Source organism: Rhipicephalus sanguineus, chromosome 8 (genome assembly GCF_013339695.2).
Source record: "Rhipicephalus sanguineus isolate Rsan-2018 chromosome 8, BIME_Rsan_1.4, whole genome shotgun sequence".
Classification (NCBI taxonomy): domain Eukaryota; kingdom Metazoa; phylum Arthropoda; class Arachnida; order Ixodida; family Ixodidae; genus Rhipicephalus; species Rhipicephalus sanguineus.
Window position 1 is genome coordinate 6,462,634 of NC_051183.1, and position 13,474 is coordinate 6,476,107.

Sequence of the window (13,474 nt, forward strand, 5' to 3'; positions counted from 1 at the left end):
CCTAGCGTTCGGATGATGCGTTGTTCCTATGCGACCTCGGTTCTAATCGCGCTGAATAAGAAAATTTTTTGTGTCTTTTTTTTTCTTTTTTCAACATTGTTTCACAATACCGTCCCGAGCTTCCAGCTAGTCAACACTAGTTACTCCTTCTTGGTAGCACGGACTTAGCGTGGGAGAGCGGAGCCCGTTAATCAGCCTGTCGCTGTGCCGCTGACGCTGCATATCAGCATGCCGCCAATGTCACTGCGTCGCTGCTCCCCCCCCCCCCCCCCCCCCCCCCGAAATGTTTTCGTACTGACGTGCACCGCCGACCAAAACAGCCACCTGCGCCTGAAGTCTTCTTGGATTTTTTCTAGAATTGCTTTCCATGGTCGAAAGAGATCTCGGAGGGAACATTGCTGATTTGACTGGCTGTCCTCGCTGTGCCCATCATGGCATCGCATGACCGTCAGCGGCGCAGCGACATGCTGATTAACGGGCTCCGCTCTCCCACGCTGAGCCGTGTCACCACGAATGAGTAACTATTGTTGACTAGCCGGAAGCTCAGGACGGTATTGTGAAACAATACTGAAAAAAGAAAAAAAAAATGGAAACATTTTCTTATTCAGCGCGATTAGAACCGAGGTCGCATAGGAACAACTAGGCTTGTGCGAATAGTAAATTTTAGGTCCGAAGCGAATTCGAAGCAACTTTGAGTAGTAGCAGGATTTCACTTTCGGTGAAATGCAAGTGATAACCTGTAAAATATGTTAATTAAAATTTACTATAATTAGAACATATAAACCGGTATAACAATAAGCTTTTAAACTTAAAGAATGATGAATCGATGTGAGGGTAATACAGTAAAACCTCATTAATTCGAAATTTTATTTCGAAATCCCGCATAATTAGGATTTCTATGGCCCTGTATTTTTCAATGTAAATCTGAGTGGATAATTTGAAGCGGCAGTGAGTACCACCCCGGTTAATTCAAAAACTTTGGGTGCCATGTGCCAATTCCCGATCCCGATTTAGCCGCAAATCCGCAGAAACGATGGCCCTTAGGAGCTACAAGGCAATGCAATGTAGCGATACTAATGAGTGACAAGTGAAGCATCCCAGCCTCGCTGCTGCCAGCGCAAGAAAAAAACAAAACGAAAGGCGGTCTCGTGCCAACTGTAATGTACGCCTGTGGAAAAGAAAACGTGCTTCACTGCAACACAGCGGTGACACGCGGGCAGCATGACGAATGCTTCTCTCAATGTCAGTGCGTCATGATTTAACCATTCTTTCAGGCAAAATAGAGAAATTAATAAAGGGCGGTCTGACGGAATTCGCGATCTGTGTGAACCTCCGATTGGCGGTTGCTCCGGCAATTTGCGCACTTGCACTGCTGGCGGAGTACTTGCCCGCAACGCCTACTTCGAAAACTCAGTTCGAAAGCTTCAATGATCCTCTTTTTTCCACCCAGAACACATCGCGAATTCCGTCACACTGGTCATTATTACATTCTTTATTTTACCAGAAAGAATGGGCGAGTGGCCGCATCATGACGCACTGAGGCTGCGAGGAGCAGGTGTCATGCTGCCCGTGTGTCACCACTGTGTTGCAGCGAAGCACGTCTTTTTCACAGGCGCGCATTTCAGTTGATCACGAGACCGTTTTTTTTTTTTTTCCTCTTTCTTTTTTTTTCTTGCATTGGCCTCAGCGAAGCCCGCCGTTTCCCCGGTTTAGCGGCAAAATTCGGACCAAGTATTGCTGGAAAAAACCCTTGTAGCCGCAAACTAGCAGGCACAGCAAACGACCACCTCTGATTACTTCCAGTAATACAATGTTCCTTGCATCTCGCCTTTTGTATGTTTGGTTAATTCGAAAACCCGCTTAATTAAATTTGTCACAGTCCCAGTGACTCTGAATTAACAAGGTTTTACTGCATGTTCATTTAACATAGAAGTGGGGCTTCGCGGCAGTGCGGATTTCTACTGAAAAGGTGTGTTCACGGTAAAGCACACCTCTACTGCAGTGAAACCACCTTTACAGAGAGTTACATGCGGTTTTATATATATGTTTATTCGTTCATTTCGAATACTTCGAAATTTCCTAGAATTTAAATTCGTTTCGAAGCGAATTCGAATACTGTAATGTTCGTTCGAATATTCGAACTGCTCGAATATTCGCACAAGCCTAGGAACAACGCATCATCCGAACGCTAGGGCTGTCTAACCGCCGCAGACATGAAGGAAAAAGTTACGACTCCGTCAGAGCAGTAACGTTGATGTTGACGCATAACCTGAAAAAAAAAAAAGGAAGGAAAAGCGGGAGCAATCGAACTGACGACCTGCAGCCATAACACTATGGAGAGCGCGCCAACCAACGACGCCATGAACATCACACGACGTGGGCGTCTAAAACGACCAAAAATCTACGGTAAAGGGGCCCCGTCACTTTTACGGCGGTACTGCGCTGACGGGCCCCGTCACCGTAGTCACCGCTTTACGACGACGGGGCCCGTCACTATAAGTACTTCGCTATTATGACGGGCCCCGTCACTATTACAATTCGCACTACGGTGACGGGCCCCGTCACTTTTACGACGGTACTGCGCTGACGGGCCCCGTCACCGTAGTCAGTGCCAAAGCGACGGGGCCCTTTACCGTAGATTTATGGTCGTCGGTCGTGCGGCGATCGTGGCGTAGTTGGTTGGCGCGCTCTTCAAGGAGTGGCGATGCTGCGGGTCGTCAGTTCGAATCCTTCCGCATCGCTTAGGTCGAAGCTATGTCCTGTGCAGGGGTGTACATGGGTGCTGTTGCGACTTGGGTAGCGTGGCTAGAGCACTGCACGGGCCGGATTTTACGGCCCGGGCCCGGCCCGGGCCCGCTTTATGAAGCCCGAGCCCAGCCCGGGCCCGTGGTTCTAAGCGCGGGCCCGGCCCGGGCCCGGGCGTACATGACCGAACCCAGCCCGAGCCCGGCCCGGGCCCGTGGTTCCAAGCCCGGGCCTGGCCCGGGCCCGTCGTTCCACGCCCGGGCGCCCGGCGTTCATTACTAAACTAATCCAGGGCGCGCTTGTTCATGACCAGGTCCGACCCGGGCCCGCTAGAGGATATTAGTTGTTGATGATGATTATTAATGATGCCGTGCGCTTTGTAGCGGGCGATCGGACAGAAAATTCGGTGTGTACATGCATCGAAATGTTGCTTTGCCCGCGTGGTAGCTCAGCGGTTAAGCTGTTTCGCTGTTAAGTCCTATAGGACACGGGTGCGATTCCCGCGGCCACGGTGGCCGCAATTTGATGGGGGCGAAATGCAAGAACACCCGTGTATATACTCACCTTTAGACCTTTATGTGCACGTTAGAGAACTCGAGGTGGTCGAAATTGATCCGGTGCCACTACGACGTGCCTCGTAATCATATCGTGGTTTTGGCACGTAATACCAAGGAATATAAATGAAATGAACCGTATGTGTCAACCTCGAATAAAAGACCGAAATCTTTATTCCTCCCATGGGAACAACCGTGATCTGGCCCATTGTTAGTGCTGTTAATATATATATATATATATATATAGGAAAGCAGATGATTTTTCAAGGGCTCGTTTATCTTTGTTAGCCCGAGCCCAGCCCGGGCCCGCCGGCAAACGCTTATATATATATATATATATATATATATATATATATATATATATATATATATATATATATATATATATATATATATATATATATATAGATAGATAGATAGATAGATAGACAGATAGATATGTGATCTGGCGTGTTTATAAGGAAACCCATACCACGATGTACTTGTTACTTTGACGAAGTCTGGTCCCGCAGACGAAACGTTAGGGAAAATATACAGTGCCAATCTATATCTATACTGGTGAAAAAAAATAGCACTTCAACTGTTTTTCTATTTTTATTGCTAAGCTTTACTAAGAGGCAGCTCTTTGCACGTGTCTCTTCAGCTTGGCACAGTATACCTTAGACCGTGCAGTGCATAACGTTCGCGTGTGCTCGAAAGCCCGACTTACGCCTTTTAATGAGCGGGTCCGAGTCCAGCCCGGCCCGCAGCCTCAAGCCCGGGCCCTGCCCAGGCCCGCAGCTTCAAGCCCGGGCCCGGCCCGGGCCCGCACTTTCATGCCCGAGCCCAGCCCGGGCCCGCCGGCAAACGCTTCGGACGGCCCGGCCCGGCCCGGGCCCGTGCAGTGCTCTAAGCGTGGCCACGATCGGTATTGTGAGCGGAGCAGTCAGCAGGACAAAGTGGTGGAAGAAAATAATCTATGCACAAGTAGTTACATCCGGCAGTGTCATTTGCTTTGTAAATAGTGTGGTTTTGGCTTGCTTCTGGCTTACTGTGCAGGTGCACTATAGCAACTGGGAAACAGTTACCTGTGGCGTGGGTATAGTGAACTAGAATATACTAGTTCTAGTTCACTATATGCGTGGGGGAGCGAATAGACAGTCCGTTAGTTTAGTTTCGGTGGCGCGGTGTGATAACGCGCAGTGCATCATTCGGGGGTGCTATACGTCCTCGGTTCGAATACCGGGATTATCAATTTTTTTAGTATACATATTTTTCACGTAACGTCACAGGTTTTCTGCGATCTGCGTTCTCTGGCTCTGGCCTCAACATGGTGGCCACCGTGACTTTTTTATCTCATTAGAGCGTGTCAGTGCGGGGGAGGACACAGTCGTTCGGTCTCTCCGTACTTTTGTGCTCTCCTCGCTTTCTCCTGTTCGCCAGCCGCGCCAAGGGGGAACACAAAGGACCGCGAGGGAGCACCGGCACTGATCTGATTTCACCGTTTCTTTCTCCGCGCGTTCGAGTAAGAGCTCAAGCAAAGGTGGTGACCTCGGTGACGTCAATGAAAACTGTGTATATTATTTCAAAATTAACGCGTCGATGAGCGCTGCGCTTGCTGGGCAGGTGCGCCTTTGTGACGGGGTAACAGTCACGTGCGGCGGTGAGAGTCTCATATTTCCGTTTTGGTGGCTACCGTGTGAACACGCGTGCATCATTCGGTGTGCTGTAGGTTCTCGGTTCAAATCCCGCGTTTGTGAAAATGTTTTTATTCTCTTTTCTTTAAGTATGTCAGTTACGATATGTCCAGGCTGGTAGGAGGCTAGGCGTCTCCCGCTACTAGGGACGCCTCTTCCTTATCATCCGGAGACACCTTGCAACCAGGGAGGCCAACTTCCAAATCAAAAACTGTTTATTAAAAGCAAAAAGGCAAGATCAGATCGGATCAACATACATGACTGTCCAGCGGACGCCGATGCCCGGCTCGCGCTCTCTCCTCATTCACCGACACACTCGTATCTAAACACTCGCGATGTGGGGTGCAACCATTGTTTAAGCTCCTCACTCAATTTCTACCAATGAGTGTATCAGATCGTATGACATAAAAAGAGGCGGGGCACCTTCAGCGTACACGCCCCCTTTCGAGCCCGCCTTCCACGACGCATCGTTCAAGTAACACTGTGTGACACTTAAAACAGTGCCCCAGGGCTCTCTTGTTTACAACTTGCGTCCCTTTCAGTGCAGCTGGCCTGGCGCGGCGACATCACTCGCGAATGCAACAATTGGTTCGAATGTTGCCAACAATGAACAAGTTATTTCGCCTTTAGCTCGACGCAATGTCAATGCGAAACCTCTCCTCACTGTTGTCCTTTTGAAGTCCTAGACCCGCGCCGCCGAAAAGTTCCCTTTGTCGGCAACCAGGCCCCCTTCCGATAATAATGCCACCCAGCCCTGCCTACACGCGACGAGACGAGAGCTGTACAGCGGGTCCGGCGCGGCGACATTGCTCACCAAACCACAAATTGGTCCGAGGGGTCGCTAACAATGCATAAGCAACGTCGTCTTCCGCGCCGCGCAATCCGTGACCCATGTCTGTTATCTCCCCGAAGGCGTAAACGGCGCGCGCCGCCGGAGAGGATCTTTGTACGCAGCCGGGCCCCTCCAGATGTACACGAAGGGCGGAACGGTTGCGCGTCCTTCAAACTAATGGTTATTTTACTGCAAAGCAGCGAAAATATCGGAGCAAGTGCACACTGGCGCGGAGTCGGCTGCATAGGCATAGGCAGGGGGGTGCAAAAGGGCACTTGCCCCCCTCAAGCCACACAGGCGCTTGCCCCCCACCCTAGCTATATGCCAGCTCTCGCACCCTCCCCCAGCTGCCATGCAGCACGGGTTTGCACCCCCCAAAGAAAAATCCTGCTGACGCCCATGGTCGGCTGCGACTAACCCTCTAAGCAATCCGAGCACGTGTTCTGCGCCCTGCCCGATGGATCACTCGAGCAGCGAACTATCGTTCGGCTTGGCGAACTTAACTATGTCACACCAGTATTAACGTTTCGAGGCACTTTGCAAAGCTTGCTGTGCCATGGAAACTGTTGTGCCGAATGGCCCGTTCGACATAGGAGCGTCGTTTTCGTCGTACGAAGATCTACAGGCTGCCATCCAACGATATGAAGAGGAAAATTATGTGCAGTTTTGGGTAAAATCGTCAAGAACAATTGCAGCGGCGAAGAAAAAAGGGTTAACAAGAGACGTGGACCCAGCCCTCAAGTTTGCCGAAATTGAGTACAGTTGTACTAACGGGGGTCGGAAATTCACTTCAAGATCAACAGGTGAACGTCCAAATCAGAAGTGAGTTTCCTGCCAATGAGCTTCGAAAATACTTCCTTGGTGAGTGACAATTTCTCATACACAATTTTCATAATCACAGGACATCAAAGATTGGCTGCAAGGCCAGGATAACGTTCATCACATCCCGGGACGGCCATGCTTTGCAAGTAAAGGCAATCGAGACAACCCATAACCACATTGTTAGCAAGGTCAGTAGTGATGTGTCACTGTACATTTTTGTATTAATTGCTAGAGCATGTGACAGACGATCATAAGTGGGTCATTCCATGCAAACGTCCCAGCCATTTTGGCGACCACCTCAAATGTGATTGAAAAAAAAAAAAAAAAACTCGTGCTGGTTTTTTGCATTCGAAACAGTAAATTGCTAGAATATTTCGCGCATGAAAATTGTTTTGGTCACGTACGTGCGAGCCTTCAGAATTTCACAGAATGTCCTCTGCGTGATGTTTGCTAAAAATTTCATTCTGAGAACATCATTTCTTGATTCAATAGCAAATATGCCTGCATATTAGGAATAAGCTTTGGCGTAAGGTGTTCAAATCTCAGTAAAGTTACTGCATTTTTTCCGCCATATACGCCTCCACAAATTTGCCAAAATGTTCTATGTTTGAATTTTTTCCTTTGTAATATAGCACTATGTATGAATGTCCCAGTAATCAATACTTGCTCTAAGGAAGGTATATTTTGTGTTAAAAGTAATTTCAGACCACTGAAGTTTGTAAATCTTACGACAAAAAATTATGAATTTGAGAAAATCTTCATTTTCGGCAACTTTGAGATGCAAGTTACGCCATGTGGTGCTCCAACTAAACATCAGCTTATTGCCTCAATCGAAAGCAAATAAATAGTTCTTCTTATGCGGTAACTTTTATCATTGTCATTTTTGTTTAGAGGAAGAAAATCATTTTTGGCAAGTTCCCCATCAACGGCTATCTGCCGATTTCTTCATACGGCAGCTTCCACATTGAAGTTCCCCATTGCCGTCAGTGGGGAACTTCAAAAATGAATTTCTTCCTCTAAAGAAAAATGGTAATGATAAAAGTTGCCACATAAGAACTATGTACAGTAAAACCTCGGTGATACGGATCTCGCGGGGTTGCCAAAAATATTCGTATCATCCGAATTTCGTATCACCAGAAAACATGGAAAATTAGTATGCGACAAAAGAAAGCTGGTGTACATTTTCATTTATTGTTTTCAGGGCCGCAGCAACGCCATAAGCAGCTCTGAATGATGGCCAGTAAAGCTTTTAGACGTCGAAGATCGTAATTGTAATTATACGACGCGTGCACGCGCTTGGAATTAATCAACCAGATGTGTTGTGACCCGTGACAGCTAGTAGCCCCTTCCTAGTCTTAAGTACGCTTTTTCACATTACATCAAAGTACTGCGGCGAAAGTGACTTAAGGAGCACTTTGCGCGCGATAGACGAAGGCCAGAAAATTTTCGAACCGCTGTCATTATTTTCTTATTGCGGTGGTGTTTGGGATGGGAAATTTACGGCCGTGCCCGCACAATCGGGAGTGTTCCTTTCGTGCAAATCGGAGAAGTGTGCGCGTCCCCAACAATCGTGCATGTTGACGTCGCGAGGCCTAGCTCCTTGGCCAAGACCGTTCGCTTCCTCTTTCGGTCCCCGTCCACCTTTCATAAGATGTCCGATTGCGGGGCCATGACTTACATGGACGTGGCAGGGAAGTGTAAACTCAGTACTACTACGGTCCCTAGAATATTCTAGGGACCATAGTAATACGATATTGCCTCGAGTACGGCAGCACGTATCAACGCGTTAAAAAAAAATGAAAAAGAATGAGCGCGACGCCAGCGCCATCTGTAATCTAAGCGCGAAGGCGCTCAAAGGCACATTTAGCCCTCCAAGATTCGCGCACACAATCTCGGAGGCTACGACCCGCGGCTGGCGGCGCGCATGCCCGCGCCAGGCCCGCGCGTGATAGGCATGCGGGCAGCACCTGTTCGTACCTGCACTGTAGCGTACGTTCGTATCAAAAGTCGGGGGGTGAAAATCGGTTCGCAACAACTATACTCCATTACATTGCCGGCTAATGGGCCTTGGCCGGGACCATCGAAAAATTCGTATCACCCCGAAATTCTTATGAGCTGTGATCGTAACACCCAAGTTCTACTGCATTTGCTTTCGATTGAGGCACTAAGCTGATTTTTAGTTGGAGCACCACATGGTGTAACTTGCATCTCAATGTGGCCGAAAATGAAGATTTTCTCAAATTCATAATTTTTTTGTCGTAAGATTTACAAACTTCAGTGGTCTGAAATTACTTTTAACACAACATATACCTTCCTTAGAGCAAATATTGATTACTGGGCCATTCATATATAGTGCATTATTACAAAGGAAAAAATTCAAACATAGAACATTTTGGCAAATTTTGTGGAGGCGTATATGGCGGAAAAAATGCAGTAACATTACTGAGATTGGAACACCTTACGCCAAAGCTTATTCCTAATATGTAAACCATATTTGCTATTGAATCAAGGAACGATGTTCTCAGAATGAATTTTTTAGCAAACATCACTCAGAGGACATTCTGTGAAATTCTGAAGGCTCGCACGTGACCAAAAAAATTTTCATGTGCGAAATATTCTAACAATTTACTATTTTCAATGCAAGAAATCAGCACGAGTTTTTTTGACCACATTTGAGATGGTCGCCAAAATGGCTGGGACGTCTGGCGTGGAATGACCCAAGTGTAATAAATTTTAATGTAGCACACAAGTGTGACCTGTTACAAAAACAGCAATTATGGATCGAGTCTCTGTTCCCATGACTTTCATTACAGGGATGCTATGAACAACTGCCACGGCAGCGCAAGCTAACTGGGCAACAGCTCAATGACACTGAGAAGATCCTTTCTCTAGGAGGAAACAAGAAGCTCATTCAAATGAACCTGCGGAGCAGTGGCAAGGTTGTGCTACTTCGAGATCTCCGTAATGTGCAGACAGCAGCAGCCACAAGCAAGGAATCACATCAAAGTGAAACACTGCAATCCATAGCAGCCATTGCCAAGCAGGCCGGAGGGACTCTAGACATTTTGGCCAGTGAAGAAGATAACCAGCTCGTTGGAATATTTTTTCAAGATGAGGACATGAGAAGCGCGTTTAAAAGTTATCCTGAAATAGTCTTCGTCGATGCAATCCACAAGACAAATGACAGAAGGTTGCCGCTCTACTTTATCTGCGTGGAGGATTCCAATGGCTATACGGAGGTTGCTGGCTTCTTCCTGTGTGTATCAGAAGATGAGAACACTGTGCGGTCACTTTTTCACAGATTTGTTGTGAACTCTGGAGAAGAAAACATGCTGAGAACGTCAGCAGTGATGACAGATAAGGATTTTACCGAGAAAAAAATTCTTGCAGAAATATTTCCCAATGCAAATTTCTATCTTTGCCTTTTCCATGTCCTGCGAACTTTCAGAAGGCAAATAACACCCCAAAAAATGTCTATTACACCAGATGCCAGAAATTCAATCTTAGAAAAGCTGCAATCAATGTGTTATGCAAGAACAAATGAACAATATTCACAGCTGCTGCAGAGCATTGAAGATATGGAGTGTCCTAAGGTGATGGAATATTTCATGAAAAATTGGCATCCAATCAGACACGAGTGGGTTTCAGGCATGCAAGGGTCACTGACCTTAGGTAATAGAACTAACAACAGGGTTGAATGTATCAATCAAAAAGTGTTGCAAGTCATTTCTAAATATGAAAGTCTGCCCCGGCTTTTCCGCGACCTGATGGCATTAATGACCAGCTTTCGTATTGAAAGGGACCAGCGGGCTGTGGAGTCCTTGTTGAAAGCATCTGCAATACTGAACCTAACAGACGATGAGAGCAAGTTTGCACAGCTTCTCACACCTTACTGCTTTAAGAGGGTGCGTGAGCAACTGAAAGCTTCTGAAAATATAGATCAAGTTTCCCCTTCAGTGGCATCAACAACTGACAGTTGTACATGCCCCACACATATAGCTCTCGGAATTCCCTGCAGACATATGTTTTACATGCAAAGAGTGGAAGGTTTGCCAGCATTTTCTGTGTCTGGTGTCGCTGAACGCTGGACTAAGGCCTACTACGCTAAGACCTGTAGAGTTGCAGCATCATCTGATGACATGCTTGGGACTACAGCTGTGTATGATGTGCAGAGCAGTGCAAGACCAAGAATATTGTCCGAGATTCAAAAATACAGAAAAAGCAGCGAAGCATTGCAGCAATTGGCATCACGTATTGCTGAGCAGCCAATGTCTAGATTTGAAGCTTTGATGACGGCTGTAAACCAGTTTATCACTGCCGTGGAAAATGGGTCGTCAGTTGTTATTCTTCAATGCCCAGAGCAGGAAGATGCATCAACATCAGTTCCCACAACTGAGCATGACATGCCTGCTGCAACTCCTTCACACAAAGGTAAGCTATTTCCATGCGACCTTCTCTCTTCATTCGAGGTTCGACCCAGTTATACATGTACCCATTTGCCTTCAGGTGGACACCAGCCTCTAAGCAGCCCACATGCCGCAGCTTCTTCGCTCACAGGTAAGCCATTTGCATGCGACCTTCTCTCTTCATTCGAGGTTCGACCCAGTTATACATGTACCCATTTGCCTTCAGGTGGACACCAGCCTCTAAGCAGCCCACATGCCGCAGCTTCTTCGCTCACAGGTAAGCCATTTGCATGCGACCTTCTCTCTTCATTCGAGGTTCGACCCAGTTATACATGTACCCATTTGCCTTCAGGTGGACACCAGCCTCTAAGCAGCCCACATGCCGCAGCTTCTTCGCTCACAGGTAAGCCATTTGCATGCCACCTTCTCTCTTCATTCGAGGTTCGACCCAGTCATACATGTACCCATTTGCCTTCAGGTGGACACCAGCCTCTAAGCAGCCCACATGCCGCAGCTTCTTCGCTCACAGGTAAGCCATTTGCATGCAACCTCATCTCTTCATTCGAGGTTCGACACAGTTATACATGTACCCATTTGCCTTAAGGTGGACACCAGCCTCTAAGCAGCCCACATGCCGCAGCTTCTTCACTCACAGGTAAGCCATTTGCATGCCACCTCATCTCTTAATTCGAGGTTCGACACAGTTATACAGGTACCCATTTGCCTTCAGGTGGACACCAGCCTCTAAGCAGCCCACATGCCGCAGCTTCTTCGCTCACAGGTAAGCCATTTGCATGCAACCTCATCTCTTCATTCGAGGTTCGACACAGTTATACATGTACCCATTTGCCTTAAGGTGGACACCAGCCTCTAAGCAGCCCACATGCCGCAGCTTCTTCGCTCACAGGTAAGCCATTTGCATGCCACCTTCTCTCTTCATTCGAGGTTCGACCCAGTTATACATGTACCCATTTGCCTTCAGGTGGACACCAGCCTCTAAGCAGCCCACATGGCGCAGCTTCTTCGCTCACAGGTAAGCCATTTGCATGCAACCTCATCTCTTCATTCGAGGTTCGACACAGTTATACATGTACCCATTTGCCTTAAGGTGGACACCAGCCTCTAAGCAGCCCACATGCCGCAGCTTCTTCACTCACAGGTAAGCCATTTGCATGCCACCTCATCTCTTCATTCGAGGTTCGACACACTTACACATGCACCCACTTTTCTCCAGTGGCTCTTCAAGGTGTTATCCTGCCCACAAGAATAAAACATCGTGGTCGACCAAAAGGGAGAGGACAGACAGTTGTTGGTCTTCCAAAGAAGAAAAAGTGCCTAAGACCAACAGCATTTTTAATGAAGGCACCCCTTGAACGTGCCAGAATGATGTTGAAGTGGTTTGTTGAAGCAGATGTAGCAGAAAAGGCTATCAGTGGACACAAGATTGATGAAGCAGAAATTGAAGTCGCCCCTGAGAAAGTTCGTTCGGCAGTTCTGGATGACAGAGTTAAGATCGATGAAATCCGAAACTATTTCACGAATGATGGCTGGGTTGCCCTCACTGCAACGGTTACTGAGAAGCGTAATCTTAGCTTATGGACATGTAGTGCGTGCCAGCAAGAGATTCATGACGATGCCATTGGGTGTGATGCATGCCTGGAGTGGCTGCACTTAAAATGTGCATCTGTGACGTCTACACCAAGAAGTAAGGCGTGGTTTTGTCGAAATTGTTATGCATAAAATGCTTATGTGACAACATGCAACCGTCTCCTTTCACATATGCATATATATGTTCACATTTTTGTCATATGGCTAGTGCACTAAAACTTCAGTGTTATAAATCTGTTTCAACTCTCATTGCATCTAATGCCCTAGCCTAATGGTGCATTTTCCAGTATGAGTGCAACTGAATCTCTATGTCACGATTGGCTCCTCAGTGGGGGCCAGCAGGAGGGGGCCAATTATGGTCAATAATTTGTCCACTTTAGGCTCAATAACCATCAAGACTGCAAGGTGTCACTTTTGTATAAGCAGCATGCATGCCAGCTTTATCTTGATGCATGTGAACGTTTCAAAATATTGAACGTTAACTGTGTACTTGCTGTATCCTTGTGCAATCTATGATCTGTATTAATAAATTTCTCTAAATGATTAGGCCTGCTTTGAACTCTACATTACCTGAAGCCTTCATTTGCCAAGCTTATGAGGTGTGCTTTTTGAAGACGTTCTACAACCCATGAAACACAAAACCTCTATAAAACGTCTTTAAAATGTTTAAAACCTCTATAAAACGTTTTATAGAGGTCTCGTGGGAAGGGGGGACTACGCTGGCAAGAGAATAAAAGATCCCCCCCCCCCTGCCCCCACGATGTATAAGCTTAAATAGACATGAAAATTTACAATCCCTCTGCCACTTGAAAGGGTAAAAATGATGCAATC

General features: G+C 47.1%; 2 protein-coding genes across 2 annotated transcripts; both read left to right on the forward strand.

Moving 5' to 3' along the window:
• Window positions 1–5,890: 5,890 nt before the first annotated feature.
• On the forward strand, window positions 5,891–10,602 carry LOC119402518 (uncharacterized). Its single transcript, XM_049418685.1, has 4 exons — window positions 5,891–6,629; window positions 6,709–6,817; window positions 9,443–10,143; window positions 10,587–10,602. Exons 1-4 carry the CDS (start codon window positions 6,364–6,366, stop codon window positions 10,600–10,602), a joined length of 1,092 nt encoding a protein of 363 aa, XP_049274642.1. The 5' UTR covers window positions 5,891–6,363.
• Window positions 10,603–11,060: 458 nt separating this feature from the next.
• LOC119402519 (uncharacterized) lies at window positions 11,061–13,009 on the forward strand. Its single transcript, XM_049418686.1, has 6 exons — window positions 11,061–11,186; window positions 11,640–11,690; window positions 11,766–11,816; window positions 11,892–11,942; window positions 12,018–12,068; window positions 12,973–13,009. The coding sequence occupies exons 1-6, from the start codon at window positions 11,074–11,076 to the stop codon at window positions 13,007–13,009; spliced, it is 354 nt and encodes a 117-aa protein (XP_049274643.1). The 5' UTR covers window positions 11,061–11,073.
• Window positions 13,010–13,474: the final 465 nt, after the last annotated feature.

Excerpts from the sequence above, each read along its gene's own strand:
- LOC119402518 (XM_049418685.1), top strand. The coding sequence starts at position 6,364 with ATGGAAACTGTTGTGCCGAATGGCCCGTTCGACATAGGAGCGTCGTTT. Across the intron at positions 6,630-6,708 it reads GGTGAACGTCCAAATCAGAA|GACATCAAAGATTGGCTGCA; the intron begins GTGAGTTTCCTG and ends TCATAATCACAG. Across the intron at positions 6,818-9,442 it reads ATAACCACATTGTTAGCAAG|GGATGCTATGAACAACTGCC; the intron begins GTCAGTAGTGAT and ends CTTTCATTACAG.
- LOC119402519 (XM_049418686.1), top strand. The coding sequence starts at position 11,074 with ATGCGACCTTCTCTCTTCATTCGAGGTTCGACCCAGTTATACATGTAC. Across the intron at positions 11,187-11,639 it reads CGCAGCTTCTTCGCTCACAG|GTGGACACCAGCCTCTAAGC; the intron begins GTAAGCCATTTG and ends ATTTGCCTTAAG. Across the intron at positions 11,691-11,765 it reads CGCAGCTTCTTCACTCACAG|GTGGACACCAGCCTCTAAGC; the intron begins GTAAGCCATTTG and ends ATTTGCCTTCAG.